The sequence below is a fragment of the Apiospora kogelbergensis genome (assembly GCF_038363985.1).
Source record: "Apiospora kogelbergensis strain CBS 113332 chromosome Unknown utg000003l_segment0_segment0, whole genome shotgun sequence".
Classification (NCBI taxonomy): domain Eukaryota; kingdom Fungi; phylum Ascomycota; class Sordariomycetes; order Amphisphaeriales; family Apiosporaceae; genus Apiospora; species Apiospora kogelbergensis.
The window spans coordinates 3,733,924-3,742,862 of NW_027117420.1; the positions used below are offsets into that span (position 1 = coordinate 3,733,924).

Consider the following 8,939-nt stretch of genomic DNA (forward strand, 5'->3'; position numbering starts at 1 on the left):
ATGTCATACCCGTTGAGTAATGAAAGGATTTGCATGGGGGTGCTGAGATTGACAACTTTCCCTTCATGTTGTTGGGAGAGCTAAGCCGTCTTGAGCCTGGTGTCTACTCCAGGTTTCACCGACCGACTCAAGGTTTCTGTCCGCTTATTCGCCTCTCCTCCTCTGGTACTACCCATCCCTCACCCAAGACCACCGACGGCTTCTCCAATTACCTTGGAGGAAGAGAGAACTATGCAGCCAGAATCGGACCGGCCGCGTCCATTTCTGCAAGCCCTCGTGATCGATAGCAACCAGCTCTTTGCTGCCGCCTGGGGCTAACGTGGCTAACGTGGCTCTACTTGGGCCTTTTTGGCCCTCCTCCCCCGCGGAACTTCCTTGCGACATATGCAACATCCACAATGCCGCCGATATAGCACCTTATGTAGCGCGAGTCCGGGGTTCGAAAGCTCGACCCCGGGGTAAGGTTCTAGAGCTCAGTGCCCCAGTTCCCAGTCTGGAGATGGTGGAGAGACCAGATGGAGAGGGGTGGAAGAGGTGAGCTTGCTGCTGCTACCTTCCCTGCAACGTGTAGCCTTGCAGGTCATGTCCTGGCAAAGATGGCAAAATGCGTGTCTGGCACACACACCCTGGCCTAGTCAGGCATTCATTATATAAGGCCTCGGCGTTTCCCATTGTTTGGCGACTTGCCCTTTTGGACTCTCACTCAAGCATCGGACTCCGGTATATATACATTACCATCCAGTATCCTTATCTCAAGTGAACCATAGCCTCAACATGGTGCGATTTCCGGGTAAGCCCGAGCATGAAGAGGGCAAGGCATGGCCCGCCATCTTGATTGGCATGTTCGTCGCCTTTGGTGGTGTTCTGTTCGGGTGCGTTACTACTAAACATGAATGACCTGTTGCTAGACGTACGAAGTTGCTGATTGACCTTAACACAGCTATGACACAGGAACGATTAGCGGTATCCAAGCCATGGAATACTGGCAAACCCTTTTCTCTACCGGTTACGTCAACTCAAAAGGACACCTGGATGTATCGCCGTCGCAGTCATCCGCCGTCGTGTCGATCCTGTCGGCCGGCACTTTCTTCGGTGCCCTGAGCTCTCCCCTGTTCGCCGACACCATCGGCCGCCGCTATGCCCTCATCTTCTCGTGCATGGTCTTCAACCTGGGCGTGATCCTTCAGACGGCCGCCGTGGCGCTACCGCTCTTCCTGGCGGGCCGTTTCTTCGCTGGCCTGGGCGTCGGTCTCCTGTCGGCCGTCGTGCCGCTCTACCAATCCGAGACGGCGCCCAAGTGGATCCGCGGCGCCATTGTCGGTGCCTATCAGCTCGCAATCACCATCGGCCTGCTCCTGGCCGCCATCGTCGACTACGCGACCCAGAACCGCCAGGATACGGGCTCCTACCGCATCCCCATCGCGGTCCAGTTCGCCTGGGCCATTATCCTGATCGGCGGCATGCTGGTTCTACCCGAGACTCCTCGCTTCCTCGTAAAGAAGGGCAAGTACGAGCGCGCCGTCCGCTCGCTCTGCAGGCTCCGCCGCCTGACGCCCGAGTCGGCCTCGATTCAGCAGGAGCTCGAGGAGATCCGCGCCAACCACGAGTTCGAGATGACCCTCGGAAAGGCCAGCTATATCGACTGCTTCCGTGGCCAGATGCTCAAGCGCCAGCTCACCGGCATGGGCCTGCAGGCCCTTCAGCAGCTGACGGGCATCAATTTCATCTTCTACTACGGCACGCAGTACTTCAAGAACTCGGGCATCGATAACGCCTTCACCATCCAGATGATTACGTCCTGTATCAACGTGGTCTCTACGCTTCCCGGCCTGTGGGCCGTGGACCGGTTCGGTCGCCGCCCCCTGCTGCTATGGGGCGCCGTCGGCATGTGCGTCAGCCAGTTCCTTGTCGCCATGCTCGGCACCACGACGACCAGCCAGGACGGCGCGGGCAACATCATCGTCCACAACGTGGCCGCGCAGAAGGCCGGCATCGCTTTTGTGTGTCTATACATCTTCTTCTTCGCCTCGACATGGGGACCCCTCGCCTGGGTCGTGACTGGCGAGATCTTCCCCCTGAAAGTCCGCGCGCGCGGCCTTAGCATGACTACTGCTACTAACGTAAGTAACTATATTATACCCTGTCGAACCCCTTGATTCGATGACATAAGCTGCTCCCAAAGTTATTCCACGCCGACTAACGCTTCAACAACGATAGTGGCTTCTCAACTGGGCCATCGCCTACGCGACCCCTTACCTCGTCAACTACGGGCCCGGCTACGCCAACCTGCAGTCCAAGATCTTCTTCATCTGGTTCGGTTGCTGCTTCATCTGCATCGCCTTCGTCTACTTCTTCATCTACGAGACCAAGGGCCTGTCGCTCGAGGAGGTCGACGAGCTCTACGCCGAGGTGAAGCTGGCCAACAAGTCAGCCGGGTGGCAGCCCACATCCACCTTCCGCCAGCGGAAGCAGAGTGCCGGGGGTGTCGGCAACGAGGGTGTGATCGCGGGCGAGAAGATCGCGCACTCTCATGAAGACGAGGTGTAAATACGGGGCGCATCATTTCGAGGGTGGTGATCTCATCTTTTCCATCCAATGGAGATAGTGTAGTACCTTGGGTTTGGGGGTTCGTTTATTGGAGTTTGTTATGATACCACGATACGTCAATGAGATGTAAGCGAGAGACGTACATAAAGTAGAGACATAGGGACGAATAGGCTCAGATATACAATAAAATCTAATCAGAATACTTCAGAAACGCTCGACATTTATCACCCACCTGCGCGGTTCGGGAAGGCCGGAACCCCCTTTCCCTGACCGAACATGCAAACACACCGCCTCAACGGAAAACGACGTCCGGGTGCGTGTGCATGTGCGTGTGGCTTGGACAGAAGACAGCTGCCACAAGTGGCGAGCCACTACTCTACATACAGTACGACTTCACCTCGATCTGAAACGCTATGGGTAATTTTACTGGCCTACCATGCCTTCATGCTCATTTCTACGATCCACGTTCTAGTTTCCTTCTGTCTTGTTTCCAGAACCCGGCCAAGTGCGACGCGGGCAGCAGGAACGTAGGTATTGCAACGTGGCTGTGGATGCAACCTCCAAATCTCGCTTCCGTTCGCTCTAAAACGTGCACAGGTCAATTGGGGGAATAAATGCCGGCCCAAACGAGGAGCGACTCCGTTTCTCTTCCTCGTTCCTCGGTCCCGTCGTCGAGCAATGGATTGCATTAGTAGGCATTGACATTGTCTCTTATGTTCCTAAGTCCGATCGCCTGCATGTGATCTAAACGGAGCCGTCTTAGGCGAGGGGCCTGCTATGGAAGCATGACATCAGGTATAGGGCAAGGGCATTTTGCATGAATGCGGTGGCAGTGCATGGCATACTTACGTGCATACCAATCTCGTCTGGCTGGATACCTTACTTATCTGCCAAGCATTTCTTTTTCTTTCTTTAGCTTGACTATTCTACTATTGCCGTTGACGCCGCCGTTGCTGGGAAGCTAAGGGCCAAGGTTTAGTTAGTTGCTCACTAACTTGTGAAACCAACGTCTTGCGTCCGAACTTTGGCGCCACTTTTCTTGTCAAATTTCGCCAAAAGAAAAGAACTCTTGATATCGAGTTCATCTCGTTCGGGGAACATATGGAGAGAAAGAGAGAAGAAGAGACAGAGCAGAAGAGAGAGCATTGCCAAGTATGCCGTCGCCCCGAGCCCGCCGATGGAAGACAATTCATGTGCCATGCTTCCACGTGCCAGTTCCGTTCAGGCAGGCCACCCACCACCCGTCAGCCGCAACCGTGGAATCTGATCATTGTCGTCCGCTAAACCCGGTTGCGGCTTCACGAAACCCACCCAATCCCCATTCAAAATCTCTGCCTTTCAGCTAACGAATGATATCGGGATCGTCGTCTTTAGATAACGCGTATTGGTGGATCTCGCTTCGGCATCCTCGCTCATCGCCGCGCCATATCGATATCGAAAGCGTCTCCCTGTCTAATATTCTGTCTTCCCTGTCGATACCTGATCGGCGACTAATTGCATTCAATGGTTTGAATAGCTCCAGAGCATCATCGTCGCTGCAGTGGCCAGAACAGTGGCTGCTGCCCAACGCGCTGATCTTCTACAAGATAGGAACCCCAAGCCTCTCCCCCCTTTGATGGCCAGTGTCGCATAGCTGGATATCTTCTCGCCAACCCGTTGCCCGCAGCAGCTCTAGACCTCGGCACTAGTGTGGAATCAACCGTCCTTCCTGTATGCGTTAAGCTACTGCCAGGGCTACTTGTCTAGTTGCCCACCAAGTCGAGGCGAGCGGAAACCTCGGGCCTAGCGGCGCCGGGCCCCTCTTTCGTACAGACTTTGTCATTTACGGCCACTGGCCATAAACAATGCATCTTGATATCTCGATGCGTGGGTCTCTCTTCGACTGAAGATGAACAGGCATTGAGCGTTGCATGTGTCCGGTATACTACGAACACTGCTTGCGTCATTCTACCGAATCTCCGAGCCGTCATTGCTGGGACCATCGAATTCATGTAGATGTTAGGCTCCGTCTGTAGACCTCGGCACTCAAGTACCGATCCTGGTTTGTTTTCGACTGTGTAGCTATGTATGTATGCCGAGACCGGCAGGTGGAAAACAGCCGTCAGCGTAAACTGACGATGGACTCAATCAGGCAACTCACCACAGGCAGGCCATTCTGAATGCGGCTGCAAAAGGATCGATCTGCTTAGCAACCTGCTTACCAAGAAGTCCCGGAAATGTGTCTACAGTACCGAGCGTTACAGGCTACCTCAGGGGGCCCAAACCTGCCACAGTCAAGGTCCCAAGACCCCGAAGCGGTCCACCACAGCAGGCGGAGGGCCGAGGTTTCATTCGTCGGAGCCGTCTCCAATCATCTCGATTGGGCGAATATGATGAGCCAGGGAGGAGTTTGCTAGTGGCCTGGCGCTATCCCCAGAAACAGTAATGGCACCGGCCTGGGCTCGACGCTATCATTCAGCTACCAGTGGCGTCAGGTACTGCCGTCGAAGTGCTGCCGAAACTTGGTCTGGTTGATCCAGTTGCTGGAGGAGCTTCTCATTACAATGGATCCGTTATTCCGCATATGCAGTTGCAGTGTGATATGTAAGACCCTCATCCTTGGTATGGGTCTGGGGCAAGAATCCAGGACACTCGGGTCCTAACAAAAACGTCAGGACCCCTTACTTCCCGGGCTTTTTCCAACTCTGAAAAAGCCTTATAGGAGGGTCTCGACTGACTCGTTGGTTCCTTTGGACGTCTTTTGCAATCCCAAGCATACGGTTCTTGAGTTATGTAAGCACGGCAGGAGAAGCGAACAACCCTCGAATCATCACCCAGCCAATCCACAGCTATGGCCGACGGCGTCGACATTCCCAATCGCGGCCCCGAGCTGCAAGCCGTCTGCATCGCGCTGCTGGCGCTGGCTGTCACCGCAACCGCTCTTCGATGCTATACCCGCACTGTCATCCTCAAAGCGTTTGGGGTGGATGATGCAGTCATGGTTTTTGCCACGATATCTTTCATCCTCTTCACTTCTTCGGCACTCACAGGTGTGCATTATGGCACAGGAAGACACAACTCGAACCTGGCGAAGGAGGACGTGCAGGAGGCCATGAAGGTTCGTACAGCCCTAGACATGGCATGAGTCGATACTCTGTCCCCGTAGCCCCCTTTTCATCTTTACGGGCAAGTCTAACTCGATGTTCTAGTTCTGGTGGTTCTGTTACATATGGTACTGCGTGACGATGATCGCCTCGAAAGTATCGATTGGCCTCTTCCTCCTGCGCATCACCGTCGTCAAGTTGCACAAATGGATCATCTATGTCGTCCTCTTCCTCTCCGTCATCACCGGCGTCGTCTTTTTCTTCGTTACGCTGCTGCAGTGCCAACCGCTCTACTATTTCTGGAACAAAGACGGGCCCGGGATGTGCGTTCCGCCGTCCATCATCGCCGCCCTCACTTACCTTTACAGCGCGTTCAGTGTGCTCTGCGACTTCACCTTTGCGCTGCTCCCGCTGCACATGATCATGGGGCTGCAGATGCGACAGAGTATCAAGCTTTCGCTTATTCCCATCTTGGGCATGGCCTGCGTGTAAGTTTTGCACCCCTCACCACTTGGCATCCAGCCGCCAAACGTTCAACACTGACACCGCCGCTTGTTTAGGGCCAGCGTTGCCGTTGTCGTGCGCTTCGTATTTGTTCACACATTCGAGGACCCGGATTTTTTGTGTACGTGATCTGCAAGCTTAACCACCCTTAGGCCGCGTCTGTCTTATCTATTTTGGTCTGCTGCTAACATTCCTCTGTTCAGGGGCAACCGTGGACATTGCGATCTGGTCCGACGTCGAACAGGGCCTGGCTATCTGTGCCGGATGCTTGGCGACATTGCAACCCCTCATCAAGCGAACAGCGCAGTCGGTCGGTCTCTGGAGTACGCCCACGGGCCTCGGGGCTTCAGGGTCCGGCATGCCTCCCCACACCATCGGTAGCATGGATAGGCAAAGTTGGCGCGCGACCGCGTCACGCGAAACAACGGCAACTTCACATTGGCGACGTTCCAGCGGGTGTCGGAAGACAGCCGGGAGAATATCGACCTGGAGGGTAATCACCGGCGAGGCGGGGGCGGCGAAAGCAAGAGTGAAGTAAACAGCGAAAATTTCAACCACGCTGGCGAACGCCGTAGCAATGACGACAGTAGGAGCGTCCACAACAGCAAGGCGGGCATCTTTACGACAACCACAGTGACGGTCAAGAAAGAGCCCGCTCATAGAAACAGCGGCGGAATGTACAACCACTTCGACGACAGCGAGGAGCGGCTCACGGACAAGTCATCCAAGGACATGATGGAGGAAGGGGGCCCCGGATTAGTCCCCGGAGTCCACTGGATAGTATACCGCCGCATAAACGAGGATAATGAGATACTGCAAAAAGGAAAAACTAACTACTATGAGCGTGTAATGATTTTTAATCCTTAATCTGATATTCCAAATAGATACCCTAGCAACATATTACTACAAAATATAATGAAAGAATCAGATCACTGAATTCTCCCCTCCCGAGTGACTACTCATTAACTCGAGCATATTCTACTAGTCTGGACAATTTGAATTTGTACTCGGAGTTTCTTTCTCCTAGCTGAGTTCCCTGATCTACGTTGAATCGTCTTGACTTTCTGGTGCATTTTCTCTCATCTTATTTGATATCATGAGTCTCTTGAATTCTTATTCCAACCTCCTGACAGCCTTCCCTGGAATACCTGCTCTTCTGGACTTGGTATAAGAATAAATACACAAACCAGAAGAAATCTACAAATTTTTTTTTGAAAGGGCTCATCAATAGAGTTGTGGTAACCAAATAAACGCCTTATCGGTTCTTAATCTGACATGGCCAGTATAAAAGGGGTCATGACACGCAAACGCCCAGGTTGTCGTGGACAGCTGCCTGCCGGGCCGACAGCGGCTGTTCTGCTCAATTGCATCTGCAGCAAATGCTATCTGCTTGGTTTTCCTCATTCACACAATTCGTTGACCAAGGACTCGTCGCAAATACCTCTAGTAGCTTCGAAAAAGACAAAATGGCAGCCAAGACCCCAAAAGTCATTGGCAGAGAGCCCCTTGTAAGCGCACTCGATACTGGCGAAACGACATTGTGTTTGTACTAACCCACGATCCAGGACAACAAGGACGCAAAGTGGCTCAGCCTCGAGAAGTAGGGATTCACTTACTCCTGCTACCACATCGTTTCTTTGAATGCACACAGCTGACGCGTCTCTGAAATGGACGAAAAGAATCACCTGGCATGACGAAAAGGGCAACTTGAGATCCTGGGAAGGCACAAAACGCACCACGAAACCCAAGGGCAGCTCCGTCGACGCCATCCAGATCGTGGCTATCCTGGAGAAGGCGACGGGGCCCGAGCTGCTCCTGGAGAAGCAGTTCCGCCCGCCCGCTGACAAGGTGGTCATCGAGCTCCCGGCCGGGCTGGTGGATGCCGGCGAGACGCCCGAGGAGGCTGCCGTGCGCGAGCTCCGCGAGGAGACGGGCTACGTGGGCACCGTGATTCCGGATCGCAGCGGCGGCCCGCGGCCCGTACTTCATAGCTGTAAGTAGCTTTTTGCTTTGCTACTGGCCACAAGCGGTATGGAACGAGTCCACTGAAGCGCGCAACTAACCAACCGCCACCACTCGCAGCTCCGGCATCCTCAAGCTCGTGCAACTACATGATCCATCTCAAGATCGACCTCAAGGATCCCGAAAACCAACAGCCGAAGGCGCAACTGGAGGAAGGCGAATTCATCGAGTGCTTCTCGGTACTTCTCAGTGGTCTGTACAACGAATGCCGGGCATTGGAGGCTCAGGGGTACGCCATCGACGGAAAGCTCGGAGCCTTTGCCGAGGGTCTGGAGATGTCCAAGATGTGGCATGTATGAGCCCATCCACCATCGGGCGTTATGCGATGAGAAGCAAGGAGTTATCGGCGTATCACCGAATCCTCTCCCGCATCCTCGACAAGGGGCCTGCAAGATGTAAGCAATTAGCGCGCCCCCCTTGAACCCCCTAGTAGGTCTCAAAGTGCCGCTAAGGAACGGGCCCATCACGATCCAAATCTCTGAATAAACAACAATAAGCCCATTTCAGCATCACTCTCTCCATCTCTCTATGCTTCTTCAATTGCCGTGACTGGAGGCTCGATCTTAGCGCTCCCCAAGCCACTCGTTCCCGACCTAGTCCCTCTTTTTATTATCAGGTTGGCATTGATTGGCTTCTTTCACTCTTTTCCCTTATCCCTAATGATGCATCATCAATCCACGTCTTTCGTCGTAGCCGTGCTCGGCAGCGTCGCCCTATTGGCATCTCGGGCCGCGGCATGGGAGGAGGACACGCTTGACAACCCCCTTCCGCGTTCCGAACATG

The 8,939-nt window shown here is 54.0% G+C and overlaps 3 protein-coding genes across 3 annotated transcripts; all 3 read left to right on the forward strand.

Annotated features, from left to right (window-relative positions):
* Positions 1-774: 774 nt before the first annotated feature.
* On the forward strand, positions 775-2,547 carry PG998_005956 (uncharacterized protein; the record flags this gene model as incomplete). Its single annotated transcript, XM_066872774.1, has 3 exons — positions 775-872; positions 941-2,120; positions 2,218-2,547. The coding sequence occupies 3 exons, from the start codon at positions 775-777 to the stop codon at positions 2,545-2,547; spliced, it is 1,608 nt and encodes a 535-aa protein (XP_066732871.1).
* A 2,830-nt stretch (positions 2,548-5,377) lies between these two features.
* PG998_005957 (uncharacterized protein) lies at positions 5,378-7,001 on the forward strand (the record flags this gene model as incomplete). Its single annotated transcript, XM_066872775.1, has 4 exons — positions 5,378-5,644; positions 5,736-6,118; positions 6,287-6,485; positions 6,531-7,001. 4 exons carry the CDS (start codon positions 5,378-5,380, stop codon positions 6,999-7,001), a joined length of 1,320 nt encoding a protein of 439 aa, XP_066732872.1.
* Positions 7,002-7,775: 774 nt separating this feature from the next.
* Positions 7,776-8,455, forward strand: PG998_005958 (ADP-ribose pyrophosphatase; the record flags this gene model as incomplete). The annotated part of the gene is made up of 2 exons (XM_066872776.1): positions 7,776-8,127; positions 8,217-8,455. The coding sequence occupies 2 exons, from the start codon at positions 7,776-7,778 to the stop codon at positions 8,453-8,455; spliced, it is 591 nt and encodes a 196-aa protein (XP_066732873.1).
* Between the last annotated feature and the right edge of the window lie 484 nt (positions 8,456-8,939).